Source organism: Clupea harengus, chromosome 22 (genome assembly GCF_900700415.2).
Source record: "Clupea harengus chromosome 22, Ch_v2.0.2, whole genome shotgun sequence".
Taxonomy (NCBI): domain Eukaryota; kingdom Metazoa; phylum Chordata; class Actinopteri; order Clupeiformes; family Clupeidae; genus Clupea; species Clupea harengus.
In genome coordinates this window covers 10,719,655-10,742,235 of record NC_045173.1, presented here as the reverse complement: position 1 = coordinate 10,742,235, position 22,581 = coordinate 10,719,655, and the positions used below count along the sequence as shown (strand labels likewise).

General features: G+C 45.6%; 1 protein-coding gene across 2 annotated transcripts in view; it reads left to right on the top strand.

Annotated features, from left to right (window-relative positions):
- Positions 1 to 22,581, top strand: part of vegfc (vascular endothelial growth factor c) — a 34,570-nt gene that overhangs the window by 5,279 nt on the left and 6,710 nt on the right. Inside the window, exons 2-5 of one of the 2 annotated variants that reach the window (XM_012836962.3) lie at positions 9,008 to 9,221; positions 9,632 to 9,822; positions 13,608 to 13,747; positions 21,588 to 21,691. In XM_012836962.3, the coding sequence (XP_012692416.1) occupies positions 9,008 to 9,221; positions 9,632 to 9,822; positions 13,608 to 13,747; positions 21,588 to 21,691 (649 nt within the window). Of the gene's footprint in view, positions 1 to 9,004; positions 9,222 to 9,631; positions 9,823 to 13,607; positions 13,748 to 21,587; positions 21,692 to 22,581 lie in introns of both variants that reach the window. The other variant, XM_031560152.2, reaches the window with a different exon arrangement.

Below are 22,581 nucleotides of genomic sequence, written 5' to 3'. Positions count from 1 at the left end.
ATTATATCACTATATGACTGTACGCAGTTATTAGTCGACATACTCTTGGTCTCTGGTAACGCTACGGGGTAAAACTCCTGTATCTGGAGAAAAGCCTACACTTTTTTGTTGCCACATCTGAGGCTGGGCCAAAATGACAGTTCTGGAGTGGGGCAGGGGTGTATTGGGGTTGAAGCAGGGATTTTTGGAACACTAAAAGCGGATACATTTAAAAATAGATAGGTAGCATTAGTAGCAACGGTAACGACCTTGTATTTGTAAAGAAAAACTATATACGGATAAATCAAAGCTTCACAAAAGAATCAAGGACACTGTTTCCAACAATTTCATGGCATGTTTAAATGACGTTTTAATGTCTTTTATTTGACTCGCTCGTTCGTTGCTAAGCACTGTTTCTAGCGTTGATGTTGTCTGTTTGGGAATGTCTCCGATATCACAACTCTTAATGGAAACAGAAGACCGGTGCTATTCACCGCTGCTGAAGTCTGAGGCCATGACTGAACATTACTGTATTTTACCTCTCGCTTAGTCTTCGGTGATACCTTGATCTCCTCTCTCTGCTAAACTAGATATGCTGAGAAGATGAGATCATAATAGAGAGAAAGAAAGTAATCAGTGTTTTCCTCTGTGCTGCTGCTGGTTATGCAGAGATAAGGCCAGATGATTCATGCCCCATGTATGCGGACGATTCCAGTCGTGGCGTTGTTAAGAAGAGACAGTTCAGAGGAGAGAACCTCTGTGCTCACAAGCCTGATTCTGATTAATCACAGACCTCAGTGGTAAACCCCAGCTTTAACACTGTCCTTAGTTTCCAACTGAGAATTTGTATTAAGCCAGTGTGAACAGCAGAGTAGATATCAGCTGCGTTAGTTTTCCTGGTAATGCTCAGAACTGTCTCTCCCCTCCCCCTCTCCCCTCTCCTGGAGGGTGCAGAGGCCCTCAGCAGCAGCCCAGCGAAGCTAGTGGAATGGCTGTTTGATTCAGATCTACCATCATCGCATGTTATAGCACGGGTCATTTTCAGTCAGCACATTCAGATCTGACATGAACTATTCAAACACTGTTAATGGTAACGTCCACATGGAGACTGTGGAAATGTAACCTGTAATCTGGTGGTTCTACTAGTCTCTGATGGCTATTTTTACAGAGCTGTCTTTGTTAAAATAGTTTATCGGTGTGTTGTGTGTGTGTGTGTGTGTGTGTGTGTGTGAGCACAGCTAGCAGTGGTTTTACACAAAAAATTACCCTGTGTCTACTCTGATGTATATGTAAATACCATCGTCCTCCACTGATACTTTGTGAGTCCATGTCTGTGACGCTGTTTGGATCATAATAATATATGTTGGTGAGTTTCAGTGTCACTCTCAGAATCTTGCTCTCTTAATTTGAGTTGAACCAACAATAAATGCTAAACACTAGAGTTAGCACAGAGATAGCAATTCTGAGCCCCCTCTTAAAATTCTGTGGTGGGGGTGGTAGCCCCTGTGTTGAAAAGCAGTTAATCCAGAGGGTCATCCTACCAATTTACACACTACCACTCCCACTACCATTGCAGTCTGTATTTTAAGGAGAAGAATCGCCACGCTGTTTTAGCTATAGGAGGATTTTATGCCACACTACCTCTTGACTGTAGCAGCAGTCAGCACAATCCCCCACAAGTAGCAGCGCAGTTTGTGGGCTATGCTACATTAAGATCCGGAGATCCCCGCGGCCCTATGGAGGCAGACCACTCCGCCCGCTTTACAGCACCAGAGAAACCCTAAGCCGAGCCGGAGGCGGCAGCAGGCCCGGTTAATCATGCTGAAAACATGTCCTCTGTGCCTCAGAAAGCCACCGATACCAAAAAACACCATCCGGTGAAGAGGTTTAGAGAGGAGGAAAATTGATGAACAGATTGGATTGCAGTCTTTAAGAAAGAGAAAAGAATCTGTGGTTAAGTTATATCACAAGTCATTAACTGTCAGGGTTTTTTTTTTTTTGCTTTCCTGCCTATGAAAAGGAGCATAATGAATTTATGATTATTATGATTCAGTGTTTTTTATTTTTTGCTCACATTGTCAATGACATCCCCAGTCATAATTGTGGGGATGCTTTGTTTTAATACTCCTGTGTACTTGGTAATGGATATAGCAGCCATAACAATGAATGGAAAAGCTATTTTGCAGGAGGCTGGGCTGAGGCATTGAGTGCAGAGGAAAGGAGAGGAGACGAGAGGAGAGAAGAGGAGAGAAGAGGAGAGGAAGGGAAGGGAAGGGAGGGGAAGGGAAGGGAAGGGAAGGGAAGGTAGGAGGTGGAACTGGCAGTGGAGGATCATGACAGGATGAGCTGTAATGTAACATCCACGGGGAGGGCGCCAGAGCCTGCCTCCATGGGAAACATCTCAATAGTCATTGGTCAGGGGGGGGTCAGTTACCGTCACAACGTGATGGATGACAGTGACTCCAAAACCACCAGAGAGAGAGAAAAGAACTGACCCCTCTAGTCCGAGAGCCGGAAAGCACCACGCTCTCTGTGTGTCTCGCTGTGGATGACAGTTCATTTCAGGTCAGGGTCTCAGGGTCAGCCTTGCGCTCTCTCACATTTCAGATAGATGGGAGGTGGTGGCACCTTGCCCTCTTTGTGTCCCGTGCCTAAGACCCCCCTTCTTCAGGCCCCAGACAGACCCCCCCCCCGAGCAGCTCTACGCCTCATGATCCAGAGACCTCCTGTCTCAGCCATCATACTATAAGTCAATTCATATGCTGTGGGTTAGTCTGCTGGGACAGATTTATGAGGATGAAAGGGACATCTGGAGCATGTGCTGGATGGGTTCCCGTGTTTATGCTGAAAGAGTGCGGTGCTCCCAGCTCGAGCCATGGCTCCCTGTCTTCATCGCCGCAAGACATTTTCCATCTTGTTCTCCCGACTTGTTATCTTTAGAACACAGATCTGAGCGCTAAACGACCATGGCGCTCTCATGGCAGGCACCTATAGGCTTCGAACCGTAGGTTTCCTTCTGTGAAAAAACCACAGCAGACACACAGACTCTTCATCCCGGTGCTTTGAACAGAGGAAGGTATTTCCTACCATCTTCCGTTAAAAAAAGAATCCCCCTTTATTTCACGTATCTGCAAAAACGATTCCGAGCCGAGGCGGAAAGAGCGGATGGAGTAAACAGAGCGATACGTCTAGATGTGGAAGGGAGGAATAGAGAGGGATTAAAGCTGAGAGGTTTGCAATATGACATGGCCCGCTCGGTCAGAGTGTCAGAGGCAGAGTGATTTTCAGTGTGTGATGGTTTTGACTTCTCTTGTCTTTCTCTGTTCAGCTGGTCCTCATTCAGTCTAAGTGCTTTTAGAAAACAAAGCTGATTGGTCTTGACTGTATTTTAGCCCGGGACTCCAGGTCTCCGGGTTCCAAGATGTGATGACATCACCAGAATGCTAGCTAACATGTTACAGTTACGAATTGTTTTATGACTCATAACTTGAAACACTGTCAGAAAGTGGAAAAATCACAAGTTGTAGCTGAACGGAAACGGTAATCAGTTTATTGTGCCATATGACAATCCAAAGCGATGTGTAACTGTACATTGGAATATCATCAGGTTGGCACACACAAATTCCTTGGCTCAGGGGAGGAAAAAGGAAATTGGGATTCCCAGGGGAGAGGGATGAGGAATCGGTCCACTGCATTCATGAGCATCCGGGATGCCAGTGATGCAGAGGATGAGTGCTGGCCTCATACCCACAGCGTGTGTCAGAGGAAAGATGAACGGCCAGCTCAGTCTGCCATCACTAGATAGAACTGGTGAGGTGGACAGTGATGCATACCTGTCAAGTCTCAAAATTTAGCAATAAGACTCGCGGATTTTCAACATTTGTCATGTCATGTATGTGACACAAAATCTCACAGATCTAACTGAATCTCACAGATTCTGATGCTCAATAGCATAGAATAATAATTACACGTCTAATAGAATAACTGTTGTACAGTGTGAGTAAGAGACTGCGCAGCTCAGTCTGTCTGCTTAGCAGTTACAAGTCAACAATGTTTCAGTGGGTCAGCACCTTCATCACTGAACAATTCCATTTTCAATTCAATTGAATTAAATTGTATGATACATACAAAATTGATAGGGGGTAAGGTGGGGAGAGGGCATTCAAGTGTTGTAGAACAGCTTAGTGGGTATACAGTGTGCTCGTAAAGTTACTAATACAAGGGAATGTAGTTTTCTGTAGCATTACTCTATGACGATAGTGGCAATTATTTACATTGCAGGTAAATGCTAGCACAGAGTATGGGGTAAAATAAGTACCTGATATTGTGGTGGGGGAGGGTAGGTGTAGGGCAGGGGTTTCTCTATGTATATCAGGTGGAGAGACTACAGCAGTATCCCACAGCGGAGACAGTGTAGACTAGGAGGGGAAGAAAGAGACAAAGTGAGTCGGTAGACTTCGGCTGCTTAAGATGTTTATATTAACAGTAGGTAATATGACCATATACTTTGGTCAACTTCTCAAAAACTTCTTACCGTTATGGAGCACACATAGACCTGTTTTGAAATGCCTGAAATTTTGTCTTTTTGTGTGCATATGGACATGGTGGGTGGCTCATGGATTTCACTCCTGTGAACTTGACTGGTATGGTGGTGCCAAAAGCACTCATCTATCAGTGTTTAGCGTCCATGCAGACATATAGCAGAGGACTGGGTCGCATCTGAACAAGATCAGCCAATCACGACTAGAATGTTCCAGAATTTTTTTTAATCCTGTCTTCGTATTTACAGTATGTATATGTTTGTGGACCTGTTAACTGGGTATATTAATGTTACATTTGTATGCATTTCCAGATGTGATGAATGGTAATTCTTGTCTGGCACACTTGCCATAATACTTGCCAATTAATTCATCCTTAGTGTCGTTAGTGGTGAACATTTCCTGTGTTACACTGCCGCTGTCATTTTTTCCCACCGTGAATCATTGCCCTGTCATGATAGGTATTCCAGACAGCAGGAAGGAGTGGGCCTTTGTTATGGTTTTTGTATTTCCCCAAAAGGTCCATTATGCCGGTATTTGGTCACTGAAACATCCTTTTTGCTTGATGGTCAGGATCCAGCTTTAATCATGTCTTAGAGCCCTGGTATTTCAATAGAAAGTCGTGGTGTTTCTCCCTTTGTTATGTATTTTCTTGGAGAATCCCTGGTGTTAATTTGTTGGCACAGTGGTTTTGTCCCCTTAGGTATAGGCCTATCAGCCTTAGTGTCCGTAGTTGATAGTAAACATAAAACAATGAGAGCTATTTTCAGGGTTGCTCTAGGTTAAACTAGTACCATTTTGGCACCATAATTACCGTAAGCTAACTGACATGACAAATCAGTAAAAATAGCAAGTTGTGCTGAAAATACCGTGAGACCTGGGACTGTGCAATGTCTGAACGCATGAGCCACATACACAAACGTAGAAACAGAGGCACACACACAAACACCCCCACACACACAAACACACACACACACACAGCCATTGTTTCTGGAGGGAAACTGAGCGGTTATCTCAGGAACCACTGTAAACAAAGTCATGGAAGAGGCCAAACACAATAGGCGCATACAGGTCTCCCTGTCCATGTAGTTTGAGTTTCCTGCACAAAATCGAGTTGAGTGCATGTGGGAATAAATGCCTGCTTCCTACAAGGATTGGATTCTTCCCCTTAATGTGAGCCTTTGGTGAGAACAGTTTTCTTGGAAGCCAGAGATTTCCATGTCAATCCCACCCAACACCCCTAAAATAATACTGTGCTATGCTTGGGAACCTTTTATTTTTTTCAAAAAGTGATTGGTTGAATAGTTTAAGGCGGTGTCTACTGTGCAATACCATAAAAGGCAGAATTTGTCTCAGGGCATCAGCATGACATGATGGTGACTGTAGAGTTGACAGTAAAAACGAAACTGAGCTGGTCACAACAAAGATGTCTATATTTGATAACCCCCTCCTCAGTCTTTTTGGTAATGTGGGTTCGTGCAATGACATGCAAAATGTGTTGATGTGACATATGATGATTTTACTGATTTCACACACCAGCTGAAAGGTTTCCCTGAGGTGAAGTCCAGTCTGTGTGTAACAAGAACGTCTTTGTGTCTGTGATTGCCATTGTGTTTAGCAGAGGGCCAGATCACTGTTCTTCCCTCTCGATGGAAGTCGCCTGTTGGTGAATGAAAGGCTCTATATGTTGATAGCCGGACGTGATGGCATGTTTATTATTTTTCCATTACAAAAAAGATTAGCCCTTAATATTTAGATCTGAGGTTTTAGTAGTTAGTTTGACCTTTTCTGTAACACTACTCTACCGCTGTTTGAACACTGTCTACCATCCACTAACTCCTGACATATGTACTCAGGGTAAGTGTCTTTTTTGTGACAATATGTGACGTTTGCAGCTCACTGTGCAGATTGGAAATGACTGATAGTGATAAAAAAAATGCAATTGGCTGTTGTTTGTAACATTTTATTTGTTCCTTTTTTTTTGACCGAGGCTCTCATTTGTCTGATTTGTCTGACATGTAATGGATGCCAGCACCCACTGGATGTTCAGTGGGCCAGACACAGTGTTTTGCCACTGTAATTGGAGGGGGCCATCCGAGTGAAAGGAGTTGGCCCACGGGTCTTGTTTGAAGATAACTGCACTAGACCATTCACTGGGGTCACAAGTAATTATAGTGAATTATGGCCTTAAAGAAACCTGAAACTCCTCTTTAACCACAGTGTCAAGGACCATGTCACAAGCTCAGAGACAATAAATATACATTGTTAGCAGTGCTGAGGTTGGGCAGTGAGAAAAGACGGATCTAAATGTTGAATAGTATTCCCCTGAGAACATGCTTGTATTAAAACAATTTTCTTTTTTTAAAACATAAACGAATATATCATACAATCTTTGAATAAAGCATAAATGTGGTCACTGTAGTCCTACAGTGTTTACCCTTAGTTGACAAGCAAATATATGAAAAACAAGTGGATTTACTACTTATATGCTATCATCAGTGCTATTCGCTAATAAGAGAGATGTGTCTTGAGCTCTGTTAAAGACCAGTGCTGTCATATTCCATTCAGGTCAGTGGTTCAAGTGTGGATTGAGCGTGGACCAATACTTGTTGAGTTGTGCTGCCTTAGGTTAACATAACAATGAAATTCAAGCGCTATAGTTCCTAGTATTTCAAAGATAAACATCGGTAACTTCTCAGAAGACCTGGCTTTTGATGTTTAGCGATTGCGGTATGCAACAGGTTGTAGGTTTCAGACTCCTAAAGCCGAGAGCCTTATCTCTGCATGTCAGTCGAGTGTTTGTGTCTCTCCCATGGTTTGAAGAAAACCGATTCTGATATAATATGAGTAAACACAATGGTCCGAGCAGCAGGAGATTCTCACACAGCCGAAGTAATAGTAAATGTTTCTCCATCTCTCTGTACTCTCTCACTGGTCCAGAATGATAAAAAGAGATGAACTGCTCTGATAAAGAATGTCTCACAAAGAGCACACAGGGAGGCATGTTATAATTTCCCTCCCCTTCTTCTATTTCTTTTCGCCTCATTCTCTCTGTTTTTTGACACCTAAGAGACAAATTAGGAGGGGAGCCTCTTTTATCGTTGGGGGAATCGGTCATGGAGGTAACTGGGCATGCTTCCTGGAATGTTCCAGACAGCAGTATCACTTTTCATCAGTGACTCCTGGCTGATCGCAGACAGTGTTCGTGTTTTCACACTCCTGTGTACTCCTATCCCCAAGAGATGCATGTGTGTGTGTGTGTGTGAGTGTGTGTGTGTGTGTGTGTGTGTGTGTGTGTGTGTGTGTGTGTGTGTGTGTGTGTGTGTGTGTGTGTGTGTGAGTGAGTGAGAGTTCGTGCATCAGGCATGCTACAGACTGAGGCCGTTTCATCTTAACTTCCTGGCCGGGACCCATGACCTCCTCCTTGGCGTACTGAGTAAGCAGTGTTGTCTCAGGCAGAGGAGGCAGCCCAGTGCTGACAACACCGAATATGTGAATGCAGCTGGCTCTGTCTCACTCTGTTCACTCAGGAGGGATTAGGCAATGGCCATGCTAATGTTAATGCTAGGATAGTCTAGCATCAAACACTGTGTAATGAAACAGTATGGCTGTCTAGTAGAGAAACATCACAGAGGCATTGTGATTTAGGGGAAAGATGGCAGAATGTGATCACACTGGAGCGGTGCATCAATGACACAGGGCTTGGTAGTAGAGTAAAGTGGCTTTGAGTGACTAGAAAGTGGTGATGAAGGATGATGTGACTGATTCCTACTCCTAGAGTGTAAAATACCCGGATTCCACTCCTTAGTTACGCCCACTTGATATTGCTTTAATACTTTATATTGTAAAGTTTGGGCAATTTGTTGATTGCCAGGTATAGCAACTGATTTGCTGACAGGCAGATACCAGCCTAAAAAGGTTTTAATTGGCATTGAGGTCTGTCTAGGGTGTCCTGCAGAATGTTGTGACCTATGGCAAGATATTCATGCGGAATGGAGGGATTGAAAACTTTGGGGCGGTAATATCAGGTACAGGCCTGTCACCCATCTGTTACTCCGGTCAAGGTGTCTGCTTTTGAAATGTTTTAAAAAATGACTTTAAAACAACTCAACGCAATGCTGAAGTATGCATTAATTTCAACAGACCTACTATAACAGAAAAGATCATCACGTCTATGAGATATATGTCTTTCCGAAATTCACACAATGTCCTCCTGGCACAAAGAACAGAGCTCTAAGCATGCTTTGTGTTCTGCTTTAACTCGTGCTTAAACCCTATCCCTCAAGACCAGGTTGGCCAGGTCATTTCAGGCTCCCCTTAATAAAACCCTAGGTGATGATTTATTGCCTAATGACAGCCTATGTGGTAGGTTGTATGGCCAAAACTGGGGGTTCCATAAGTCATGTGACATTAGTGAGCATGGAGCTCTCACCTAGGCTTGGTCCCTGGCCACTCTCAGCTGTCTCACAAGGTGTTTCCCATCTCAGCAGGAATACCCGGAGCCTGACATGGAGGAGAGGTTACGGTCCGTGTCCAGCGTGGATGAGCTCATGCGGATTGTTTACCCGAGCTACTGGACCATGGTCAAGTGCCGCTCCAAACGGGGTGCTCGCTACCCCCTCAGGGATCACGTCTCCGCGGAGACACGCTCGGACGAGCCACTCACATTTGCGGCAGCTTACTTCAACTTTGACATTCTCAAAAGTGAGTAAATATCTGTCTTGTTTGCCTTGTGGCACATTTATCACATTAATGACGAGGTTAGTATAATGTTTAAAGGAAACCCTGGCCCCTATAATTTATTGGCTTAATGTGGGCTGTTGTTATACATGAGGTGGACAAGTATTTAGACAAAATCTTCAACTTGTCTGCAATGAGGCTTAGATGTTTTAAATTCTTGTATTTTAAGCTATGCCAAATGATTTATATTAAAAAAAAAACAATTTCTCACAATATTTATCCAAACTGCTCAAAATGTAATCTAAGACACAGAATAATGTGCAAGTCAGGATTAAAGACATTTGCTGTTTCTATACAGTGTTTGCCCTTTGATTCCTGCCATTTTAATGCATCTTCTATCTTCCTGTCTGATTTCTCAACATACGTCCATACAGGTATTGAGACAGAGTGGAGAAAGACCCTGTGCATGCCACGCGAAGTTTGTTTAGATGTGGGGAAAGAGTTTGGGGCAGCTACAAACACCTTCTATAAACCACCCTGCGTGTCTGTCTACAGATGTGGTGGCTGCTGCAACAGCGAGGAGCACCAGTGCATGAACATCAGCACCTCCTACATCAGCAAGACAGTGAGTCTCAGACTGGAGCACGCGCTCCTCACACACACAGACACAGACACACACACACACACGCACACACTCACACACGCACACAAACACGCACACACGCGCAAACACGCACACACATACTCACACACACATAAACATACACATATACACACACAAAAACTGTTTTGGAGAGCGTGTCAGTAAAGAGGACAAGTCTGTGAGTGAGTGAGCATGAGAGAATGCATTTGTGAGTGTGTGTCATTTTGTTTGTGTGTGGTTCTACAACTACAAGTAGATCTCACACACCATATGAGTAGATATATGTGGTATGCCAAAGCATGCGAACAGATATATGTGGCTCTATGTTGCTTTCCTTGCCATATTGATTGCTGTGATAGCCTTCGCAGGGGGTCGCTGAGGCCTGCATGTGTGTTTGTTGAAGCAGTTCACCCAGAGTTCTATTGATTTACAGGGTCGCGCACACACTCCACGGCAGGCCTGTGTGGCGAGGTCAACTCTCTGAGTTATTACCCACCAGGCATCTCCTAATTGGCGTCCCTCTTTTGGGTGGGCTGACCCCGGGAGGCCAGCATCAGGTCCCCCCCCCCTGTGCTCCCTATGTGATTTAAAATACGTGCCCCCCCCCCCACCGCCCAGGGTCCACACAGGAAGCACTCCCCTGGTCAAGGTCTTGCCATTGACATTGTTGGCTTTTGTCTGAGCCAGGGCCGGATTTACCGAAATCTCCTTTTGCCCGTGCAAAGGTTGCTTCATGTGAGAGCAGTGCAACAGTCAGAAATGTGTGGTGCTGGTTTCGCATATGCTAGGAGTCCTATTCTTCACATCCTAAAAATAAAATATTGCCTAACCCAAGTCACTAGAATTGGCCATGTGAGCCTGTGACTTATTTTGGGCTGTTTTAAAACAATTTTCCATAAGGAGCAAAGGTTCTGTTTTCTATTTGCTTGAGCCATACGATAAATATGCATCATAAACACACAAAAAACACAGATGCCCTGTGGGATAGCACTGATTTTGCAACTCCAGCAAAAGTTCCTGCGCAGTGCTTGATCTGCATTGATAAAACATGTGGACTACATCAGAGTTGTATTTTTCAAATTGGCCTTTTCATTGAATGAGGTCACTTAGTATTGGTGAGACCAGTTTCCAAGGACAAAAGCACAAAACAATTTTCCAAGCCCAACAGAATAAGTTCCCTCCTGATACAATAGATATCAGTGTATGCATCTTCAGCCCAGAAGACTTTCAGGCATGAGGTCAATCTTCAGTTAAGTCATTCCCCCATGCTCTCTCTCTCTCTCTCACACACACACACACACAAACACACACACACAAACACACAAAACATACACACAGAAACACACACACACACACACACACACACACACACATTCACTGTGCCACATGCTGAAAACTTTGTGATAAAGTTTTCATCCGTTCTGTCCCCTCTTCTCATCAGTCACCTACTCCGTAACTTAAGTCACATGTGCCCATAAATTCCGTTACCTGTCCAACCATTTCACCATGTTCTTCATCTAGGGTAGCAGCCTCAAATCGCATTTACTAGTTCAGTTTTACAGGCCTCTGGAGCGCAGTCTCAGCAGGAGGATGAGCAGGCCCCAGTGGGCTGACTGTAAATGTCACCATAAAGCTGCTTTTACTGGGCTGTCCGCACCACCGAACCTCACCGCGGCGACAGGGTGAATCTGAGAGAGGACGGCTCATCAGGACAACAGCACTGAAATAACTCATCCTCTCAGGGCAAAACAAAAAAACAAACAAATACCACCGTCACACCACATATCACCGCCGGGTGGCTCAGCGAGCTCTTTCAGGCGAGCGTGCAGTATGTAGCCTACTGTTTGCCATTAAACAGGCAGATTTCCAGTAACACACCCAGACACCCTAAACATGTCTACGATGGCTGGAGTTTGTTTGCTTTTCTATTGTTCTTGATTAGCAGTAAGTGTAAAGTAGCTGTCAGATGATGTACAGTAGCCAGTGAGGTGGTCTGATTTAGGCCATCCTGAGAAATCTATTTCTCAGTCTTTTCATGCGTACAGCGGTGAACAAGAGGGTGTTGCCCACAGATGGATGTGTGATTAGCCACTTGTGACGCACCTTGTGCGTAAATGTTGTCTGTTGAAAGTTGGCAGAGAGTGAGAGAGAGAGAGAGAGAGAGAGAGAGAGAGAGAGAGAGCGACAGAGAGACAGAGAGAAAGAGAGAGTGATGGCCAGGAAGACTCCACCATTTCCCCTCCCCCTCCTAGAAGGAACATCGGATTTTGACCTACACAGAATTAGAATGCCACGAGTCTTCAGACTGTTATCCTTGGACACGTGCACAGGCACACTCAAACACACGCCAAGTCGCAGGCACACCTCAAACCACACACACGCAAAAACACACACTCAGGCAAATGTCCAGTGAGATGAAAGAGTTTTGAATCTGGGAGCTGGAGTGAGCTGGCGTGTGCCAGGGTCTTTGGGGCTAAATATTAAATCCAAATAAAAAAAGAGCCATGCTTTTGTGCCAGGGCATGCCAAGCTGTGCCAGTTCTGAGGCCGTACTGCCATGGTACAGGAGCAGCCTGGACAGGGTGGCTCAGACGTGACTAGGCCTATAGGGTAGAATCACAACCTGTAACTGGGACATCAAGGGGAGGACAGAGGAACCTTTGCTTCTACTGTCATATCAGTGATGCACAGGACATACTGTTACATTTCCTAATGTTAAAGTGGTTAGGGGGCCCCAGATTTCTCTGCGTCACATGTGGTAATTACACTGAAGGTCATACAAGCATGATAACATTTTAAATGATGACAGACATTTTGTGGCAGTGAGAAAAAAAAAATGTATGATGACTCTGCGTCTCACTGGATATTCTTGGACAGCATCTTTCTTTTCCACAAATACACCCCTGAGTCTACTCCTGCCTCTAATTAATGACCTTGTCTTCATGAACGGCTGTGCTGGAAGCGCAATGCATCACTATGAAATATCCTCTTGAATCCACTCCATTTTGTCATGTGACACTCTCCTGTAATTAAATGAAAGTGATGTGGATGTTTACTATTTCATGAAGGCCCCCCCCCCGCCCCCCTACCCCCCTACAGCATGAGCGTTGCCAGCTCCATCCCTGCATGTAGAGTGGAGCCATGTAGAGGTTAAGATAACCTGTCTGTGAGGGGCAAATGAAGGCCGATGAGGCACTCCCTCCAGGCAACACAGGCCTTTCATCAGCACAGCCTGCAAACATATCGACTAGCCAGCGGCAGACATGGCCACACCTCCTCTAAACAGAGCTATTTTCCATTCCCCTCAGGCTAGCTCAAAGTCTGAAGGGCTTGAAAATGTTGACAAATTAAAGCAAGATCTGTGCACTCTCTGTTGTACTTGTGTGCGTGTAAAAACAAAATGCCTCAGGTTAGCGTGCTGGCCGCTGTTGTGTTTTCCAAACGGTCCTGCTAGGAGCTGTGGTTAAGTGTTTGTATACACTGTGGTTTTAAGAGAGGGGTTTGTGAGTTTGCAGTTTCACAACATGTAGGGCTTAGGCCCTCTTATCGCGTGGCTTTTGGATGTAATCTGCAGTCCGCAAGTCAGCCGTATTAGCTTGATGTGGTGTAGCAAAGAAAGAAAAGCAAATCTATGAAGTCTCTGTGAAATCTTTTTGTGTCGTTTGGTTGATAAGTTATTTTGCAGTGAATGTGAACATTCAAGAAGTACCCTTTTGTTTTCTCTCTGTAACTTTCTCACTCTCTCTTTCTCTCTCTCTCTTTCCCAGCTGTTTGAAATCACAGTGCCGATTAAACAAGGTACTAAGCCAGTGACCATCAGCTTTGCCAATCACACAATGTGCCGGTGCCTTTCAAAGCTGGATGTTTACAGACAAGTGCATTCCATCATACGCCGGGCTCTACCAGAGTGAGTGTACTTTTTTATTCTGACTTTATTGTTTATTGTTTACTGTCTTTGAGTTTTAAGACTCTCTACCTCTTTAGCTAATTCTAGTTATCACTCCATAAACATTTTACCAGACTGCACAGCCATCACCTCACTACAAGGACACAGAGTTTTAACAGCTCAAAAGAAAAGTGAGAGTACCCTACTATCAAAACTGGGCAGGGCACAAAGAAGTTGCAGATACCACAGAATGCTGACCAAGGGATGCCGCCCACATATCAACTGGGGGTCAGCTCACACATTGAGAAACCAAACAAGCTGTGCTACATTTCGACACCCTTGACCAAAAAATCTACAATTTCTCTCCAAGATCTCCCACCCCCAACCCCCTCGGTTTTCCAGTGACCTCTGGATCCCAGTATTCTCCCATTCCCAAAGCTGTGTGTGTGTGTCTTGGATGCCGGTGACCCTAATGGCGTACAGTAGCGCTGCTCTGTGCTCACAGGGATATGGGCTTTCATACTAGCCAAGTTTAGGCGGACACCTTTTTTTTCCTGTCCCGCGCAAGGGCTTCCCGGCCATGTGTTGTTATGAGATGCTGTACAACAGGAATTCCCAGTGCGGGACAACAGGGGTGTTAATTAACTTACCATCCTGCGTTCAGCAGGGCTTGATGAACTGTGCTTTAGTCATTAGAGGTGTTTAGGGATAGAGCAGGGAAGCATTGTGCATTGTGTTTATATGGTTATAGTCACACAGTGATGGTGGGCCGTCTCCCTTTCTGTCTCTTTCTCTCTCTCTGTCTCTCACCCATCTCACATGAATTATAGACTGAATCACCACTGCCAAAGAGGAAGGAACAGCCCAGAAGTCTAATCCTTCTTCGCTTTGTCTTTGAGTAACCGTTTATGTGCCGCTAGTAGCCATTTCCTTGCCCGCTCTCACTCACTCTCTGTCCCTCTATTTCAAATCAACAGAGACACATGCACACTTACACACACACACACTTGCACATTTGGCCCTCGCTACTGCTTTGTGTTGCCTGCCTATATATGAAGCTGCTTACAGTAGTTCATGAAGCGTGTGTGGGTGTTTACTGTTTCCATAACCAGAACAAGAGTGGCAAAAATATTACTTCAAGCAGGCCCCCTTGAATCTAAGTACAGAGGACTTTACCCAAACAGCTGCAGCAAAGATGTAAGTAGCTGAGCAACTCCTCCTGTCAGCAGCACAGCCTCCTCAGGCCAGGCCCTTAGCTAAATGGGTTCAGGAGTGCCACGCAATAGACAGTTACGGAAAAGATGATGAGGTCATGGAGGAGCTATGCACAAGCATGCAGAGAGAGAGAGGGGGGGGGGGGGGTCCCTGGGGTGCAGAGGTGTGGGCTTCGATGTGCAATCCCAATTGAAGCACTGGAGAGGTGTTTTGAATGGAGAGAGAGAAGATCTCTGTGAAAACAATGCACAGTCCAGTCGAGCACAGCCCAGAGCACATATCTGCTGCATGCCGTGCTTTTGAGTAAGACGGAGCCTGACCGACCGTATTATGAAATATCAGTCTGTTTCCAGTCAGTGAGGCTGCTTTTACATCCACCCGTCTTTTCTCTGCATCTCTGCAGCTTGTTTCGCAGTGGCATGTGTTGTGTAAATGTTTACTGCAGTGCGTGAGGGATTAGCCCTTTTTTGTCCGCTCATGCCACGCGCCGGCATGCCTGGACACGACTCACCTCATAAACATCGTGAAACCCCAAAAAGTTGTCATCAGAAAAAAAAAGAACAAGAAAACGGAAACTTGGATGCGTAACAGACTGTGTCGCAAAAGAGCCCCCAGCAGTGGCCAGGACAGTGAAGGGATACGAGGCCAGTCAGCAGTGCGATCGATCCCAGATGCGCCTGTTGAGCAAGGGCCAGACGATTACAGCATCGCTCAGAGATCCACAGCAGACATCAGGCAGCCTATGCAGAGACAACCATCTGACTGGCTGTACTATCTTGGTTTCAGGAAGAAAAAAAGAACAGCTCGATGGAGGATGGTATTTACCGTTGAGGTTTTTTTCTTTCTGATTTGCTTTGTCTCTTTTGTTTTGTTTTGTTCTTGTCACTTTACGGTGGGTACCAACTGTGTAGGATAAAAAAAATTCTCACAGGATAACACTTTTGGGACTTTGTTGGTGTCAACTCCCAGCTTTCCAAGAGGTTAACACTTACACTCGTGTGCATGTTTATTGAAAGCCTTTTGTTAACACCCATGTCATATGGGGCTGTCGTCGACCCCAGAGTGCACCTTTCTGATGCATGAGGGGGATGATGTAGGCACCGGTGGGAGCAGGGCCTTGATGAACGACTCGGGTTCAAACCTCCATTACTCTTCTTCATCACTGATCCCCACTTCAGGGTAGAGAGCTGGGTTAGGGCGAAAGGGGAAGAGGGGCCCGTTTGATATGTATTTCATATTTCAGTATCATATTCACTCCCCCACCCCCTACCCCAAACTGTCTCCTGTCGTAGTGATTTGCAATAACAGAAGTGAGGGGGGTCTCGGCATCATACCTCTGTGAGAGCTCGCGTAGCCAGTCCTCGCTTAAGACGAAGCAGATGTGTTCCTACTCGGAACAACACAGTGAAATTGTGTTTTTCTTTGGTCGACACTCACACTGGCTTCGTTCCTCTCTTGTTCGTGTTTCTGGGCGCCGCGGGGGAGAGAGTCACAGGAATGGGTTTCTGATGCTCTTGTTTTGTTCCCGGGAAGCGCATGAATCACGGATTACAGACCCCTAAGGTCAGCTGCGTTTCTAAACTAGAACAATCTCCATCTGATGGGCACATTACCTGTGATAGCGTTGTTTGATTGTGCTGGATGTGCATCACTCACACTGCAACCTGGGCAGTGTGGACAAAGGTTTTGACAGTTCCCTGAGCCAAAATAAATCAGACTGTTACTCAGTGAGACATTGACCCTCAATGAGGCAAAAGGGCAAGCTGGTGCCACTACAGGGTCAACATGATGTACACAGTCCCTAGACTTGGTCACTTGGCAATCATACACTGTTACATACTTAAATATTGAGTTTTTATTTGCATGCAATTCTTTTATTTATAGCAACTGTCCCTGCTATATTAGCAGTAGAGGCAATGTTTTTTGTCCTCAAACAAAATAGGCTCAAACGCTACAAATTGCACTACAAATGATACAGCTTTTAGAATACCTGTGATTTTGAACTTTTGTTACAATGCCTTAATCCACCAAACTGGCAGATGAGATTTGGTAGGATGTCAATAGTAGATTCTCAACTATCTCTGAAAAATGATGAAACAGAAATGTGAAAGCATCTTTGAATAGCACTGTTATCATTTAGAGATCATAAATTATCTGTTCCCCCACCCCCTTAATTTTCTATCTCGACCTCTCTCCCCGGCCGGCTCCATGCAGATGGCCCCTCCCTTATGTGCTGTGGTTCTGCTCAAGGTTCCTTCCTGGAGTTTTTCCTTGCCCTTGTTTAGTCCCTGGGCTCTGTAAAGTGCCTTATAAATCTGTACAGAGATTTGATCATATAATAATATGAATTCTTCATATTATTGGATGGATAATAGGTGACTGATAATTCTTCCTTCGTTCAAAGGGGAGAGAGCAGCGGACGTGTGACTGCTTTATGTACTAAAGCCGATCAATCACTCCTGTGGAAAATTCTGCCCTCATATAAACTGTAACATTTGATTACGGCATAGTAACTCCTGCCAGACACTCACCAGGGTGGTCCACATCTACCCTGACTGCTTAGGTGCCAATGTAATTCTACCCACACTCTCTCTTTCTATCACACACACACTCACACACACACACACACACACTCACACAAATGAGCATTGCCATTAACACATGCACACAAGCACTAAAGCTAAAAATGATAATGCACGTGTAATCGCCTGTTTGCTTTATCTAAGCCAGGCTGAGAATATTGCTTTGAAACATTTCTTTTTGGAAGGCAGGGTCATACAATGGTAATAAGGGGCTGGTAATAATTAGAAGGAGCTGGCAGGGACTTTCACACCCTCTGTTCCTTGGAAATCACTGTAGTCAAAATAGCACCCCCCCTTGAGGATAAACAGTAAGCCATTATCCTGGCTGTGCATCCTATCTGTTACCTAAGCTGAAGTTCTGGCGTGGACCTCAGCATCAGACTCTGGGTGGACGACGTTTAGCCTGCGGCAAAGAGCTGTTCGAATGCGCAGCTTCATGAGCCATGGTGTTCCTGGCATCTGGAGTCGCATTTGCATTATGGACCCTGGTGTATTTGACCTGAACCAGGTCTGCATCGTTTAACTGTAAATATTCTCAATAAGTCCCCCTGGCAAATTTGGAACGAGGTCGTACATCTCTTTTTTTGAGGCAAAATGCAAATCAAAGTCATGCTCTGCATCCTCCCAAACTACACACTATGAAAGGAAGATTGGGATTGAACGGAGTGTTGTCCTTCCTAACCACCCAAACAGACATTTAAGTTTTATTTTTAATTTTTTTACATTTCTAGCCGAAGCATCTGATTGATCTGCTGGTTGCTAGCCACAGCCTCCCTAACCTAGTTTAGAGTGACACATGCATTTAAAGTTTGTGTTCTGTTGGCATCTCTGCCTCATAAATCAAATCACTGAGTTCCTGAAATTCCCCATTTAGACACCTTGTCTGTCTGAACGGACACGTCTGTTTCGGGTTATGGGAGGTGGGTGCAGCTTTGCATGTTACTCATCAGGTAACTTGTCTTCCTCAAAACAGAGAACATGTCAGGAGAGCCCTACCCCCCCCCCCCCCCCCTGTTTAAGTCTTTTATTTCTGTTGAGCAGGAATGTGTTTTTTATTGGAGCCACTGAACATGTATGGTAATTGAAAACACTTTGACAATCCCTCACATGTGTAGCTTGCCACTGAACCATTTCAGGACGACTTTGCCAATTTGTTTTATGTCATGGTGCCGATAGTCCGGTGCCTGGTTCTGCTTTTCTAGATAAACAACCCCAAACATTAATTAGGCTCACATCTGTTAGCATTGTAGCATTCGAAAAATGACTGCGCTCCAAATCTAAAGCAGAGCTCAAGCGCGTTGTACCCTGCGCCATTTCAAGGGGACGTGAATGCTATCAGGTTTGAGGGAGCTTTTGTTTTCTGCTTAGGAGCACAAACAACACTGTTAAGCACACACACACACACACACACACACACACACACACACACACACACACACACACACACACACACATAAACACATTGTGCTCCCAGAAAACCGATTAGCAGCGTTTCTCATCCTCTCAGAGTGCTGGCTTGAAGTGATGCATGCTTTTGCAGCTACCACAATTTCCATAACACACTCCACCTCCCTCCCGTTGCAAAGCAGTCCCCTCTCCGTGTGCCCTCACACGACAGAACATGGCACCAATCTGACATGGGAGACGAGGAGGGAGACGAGGAGGGAGACTAGGGAGGGGAGCTGGGCAGTGAAAGGGGAGCAGCTGCGCTCACAGCTCCCTGTCCCCTGGGGGTGGCCCGGGAACCTGTGGATCTGCTAATGCCCTGACCATGCCAATGACCTCACCTTTAACCCCTACAACAAAGGCGGCTAATGGCGCTGAGGTGGTAAACCTAGCTGCTACAGGGCGGACGGGCGGGCGGGCGGGCGGGCGTCAGAGCAGCTCAGTGCTGAGCTGTTAGCCTGCAGAGAAGAGAGGCACATATTCAGTGTCGGTGGAAATGAGTGAGAGAGAACGATGGGGTAGGGAATGCTCATGGAGAAAGAAGAGAAATAGAGTGAAAGAGAGAGAGCAGAGAGAGAGAGAGAAACTGAGCTGAGAAAGAGAGAAGGGGGGTGAGGTCATAAATCACCATCAGAATGGGAAAGACCTGCTCCTCGTTTCCACAAGGAAACTGCCCACCTTTTCCCTCCACCCTCCCCCTCCTTTCTTTGAGAAAATCTCAGTCGGGTCTCTGAGGGCTTTCCTATGATTGGCATTTCCTCAGGATAGAGTCTGTGCAAGAGGATATAGCCAGAGGCCCATGTCTACTGTAGTTTTAAGCAGGTCAGCTTTCAGCCGCCAAGCCACTGCCAGCGCTTAAACAAGGTGAACGCAGCGCAACAGAGCCCAACTGAGCCATAGAGAGATTTCAAGCTGGCTGCAATGGAATTTGTTTGGGTGTGTGTGTGTGTGTGTGTGTGTGTGTGTGTGTGTGTGTGTGTGTGTGTGTGTGTGTGTGTTCTTTTTTCCCCTCCCCTCTCATCTTTGCACCTAAACACCAAGACAGAGCCCCTGAGGAAGTCATAGCTCAGGCCCCCCTGTCTTCTCTCGTGAGCGACACACTCAAGAGCCGACGCCGTTATGAATTTTAGACAAATATGTTTTCATAACAGTAAACCTCTCACCCCGAGCAATCTTCCCTGATAGCTCTGGGGGTGATTTCCACATTTCTCTCTGTCTCCCTCTCTCTCTCTCTCTCTCTCTCTCTCTCTCTCTCTCTCTGGCCTGGATCCTCAGAAAGGACATGAGTGTAGCTTTCCTGTCAAAAAGGATGATGACCATACTGGTGAGCAACAGTTCAGAATGATCCCAAGCACACAGTGCCTTTTTCTAACTCCACTCTTTCTCCTCTCGATTGAAATCCTCAAGAATACCTCACATAGGCCAACGTTGTTGCGAGCCAAAGAAACACAGACATTTGGAGCACTTATTTTTGTGCGAATGGAAGCCAGAGTAAAGTTTTTCTTGGTGTTGTGCTGTGGTTGGATTGCCCAGAGGCTGCAGCACCGGTAGTGCAAAGCCATGCTGGGTGATGGAGCGATGGAAAAGACAGTGCTATTGATAAAGTCATCCAGGTCATGTGGACACAGATCACCTGATCACCCGGCCAGAGCCACTCCAAGCCTTCACATCCAGTCTGAGAGAAGAGAAACAGAGTTGTGATAGGTTTACATAAGCAAAGCTCAGGAGAAAATAGCACTTGCATGGTGTGTGTGTGTGTGTGTGTGTGTGTGTATGTGTGTGTGTGTGTGTGTGTGAGTATCTTTATGTGTGCGAACTGCTTTTATAAGATACCGCAAAACGTTTAGCGCTACTTTTAAGAGAATAAATTAGTGCTATTAAAAACCTAATGGGTCAGACAAGGTGAAAAAAGCTCTGCTGTTTGCTCTGGCAAAGCCACATGGATTAGCACTTTTAGGAAAAAGGGTCGGCCCACGCCAGCCCCCGGGCACGGACCGCATAGATCCTGGAGGAGCCGGTGGAGTGCCTGTGGCCTGTGGTTTTATTAGAGGTGACCCGTGTGCCAGCACTTGCATGTGCTTTGTGTTAGGAGGGACAGGGCCGCAGGGCCAAGAGTGTCAAGCCCTCTTCCCCTGCTCAGGGGTGACGCCAGCTGACAGTTCCAGCAGAGAGTCCTCTCAGTCCGAGAGCCACAGAAGTGTTTCATAATATCTCTCTGACCATGAAGTATGTCAAATGAGTTCTTTTTTGACCAAATTTCTTTTTTTTTTTTTTTTTTTTTCTGTGATGTGAAAGGGTGTTATATTACTCTGGAGAGACGAGGGCTTTTGGAGTAAAAAAAGGATGTCCAAGGTGAAGTAATTCCAGTAATTCCATGAAGTTTGCCCATTAAGAAAGCCCAGAGAATTCCACCATATTTGGGTTTGTCACACATGCTCCCAAAAAAGATGAGCTGTTTTCAGTCTGCATGAAACAAACACTGTCCATGACCTGTTCGGGCAGCAGTCCTGCTCTGTCCTCGGCTGATAAACGGCTAATTGAGAGAATGGCAGATTTGTTCATGCTGCTCTGCACTAGCTACCGTCTGTCTACTGACTAATCACCCGTTTCCTCCACAGATGTCATGTGGCCAATAAAACATGCCCCAGGAATCACAGCTGGAACAATCGCCTGTGCAGATGTGTGCCACAACAAGGAGCTCCCCTCCACCCCCCTCATTCTGGTGAGAGACGCACACGTGTGAATGTCTGTGTGCATGTGTGTATGCGTGTGTGTGGATGCATATTTAACTGTGTGCGTGTGTGTGTGCATGGGTGTGTGTGTGTGTGTATGGGTGTGTGTGTGTGTGTGTGTGTGCGTGTGTGTGTGTGTGTGTGTGTGTGTGTGTGTATGTGCATGTGTTTGTTTGTGTGTGATCGTGTGTGTGTATGCATGTTTAACTGTGTGCATGTGTGGATCTGTCTATTACTGTGTGCGTGTGTGTGTGCATGTGTGTGTGTGTGTGTGTGTGTGTGTGTGTGTGTGTGTGTGTGTGTGTGTGTGTGTGTGCATGTGTTTGTTTGTGTGTGATCGTGTGTGTGTATGCATGTTTAACTGTGTGCATATGTGGATCTGTCTATATTTGTGTATTATGGAAGCTCTAACCCTCCCGCACTGTGTTTATCGGTAAGACTAAGTTGTGAGTGGATGCATAATTGGAGGTGTGGGAGAAATACCAAATACTTTTTTTTTTTTTGTGAAAGTGTTGGTCATGTTCGACATGAGTGTTTTATGGGGTGTGGCGGAGTAGAGCAACTGTTACGAAGACATCTGAACAGCAGCGGACAATCTGCTCCATTTAGTCGGCAAATATATGCCAGGTTTTTGGCATGGTTGATACTCTCCGAGCCTCTGTTCAATTAGCCATCCTCCATCCCCTCAGTGTGACAAGAAGACAAGTCCACATGGCAGTCTCTACGGGGCGTGTGTGTACATGTGGCTGCTGTCTTTTTCAGCCAATCAGCCTTTTGTGCGAGCAGATGTGGAAAACTCCCCAGCAGGTTCCCGGGGCTGCCGCGACCAAAAACACAACCCGCTGACACTTTAGCAGTGGATGTGGCTTCTGAGAGTGCT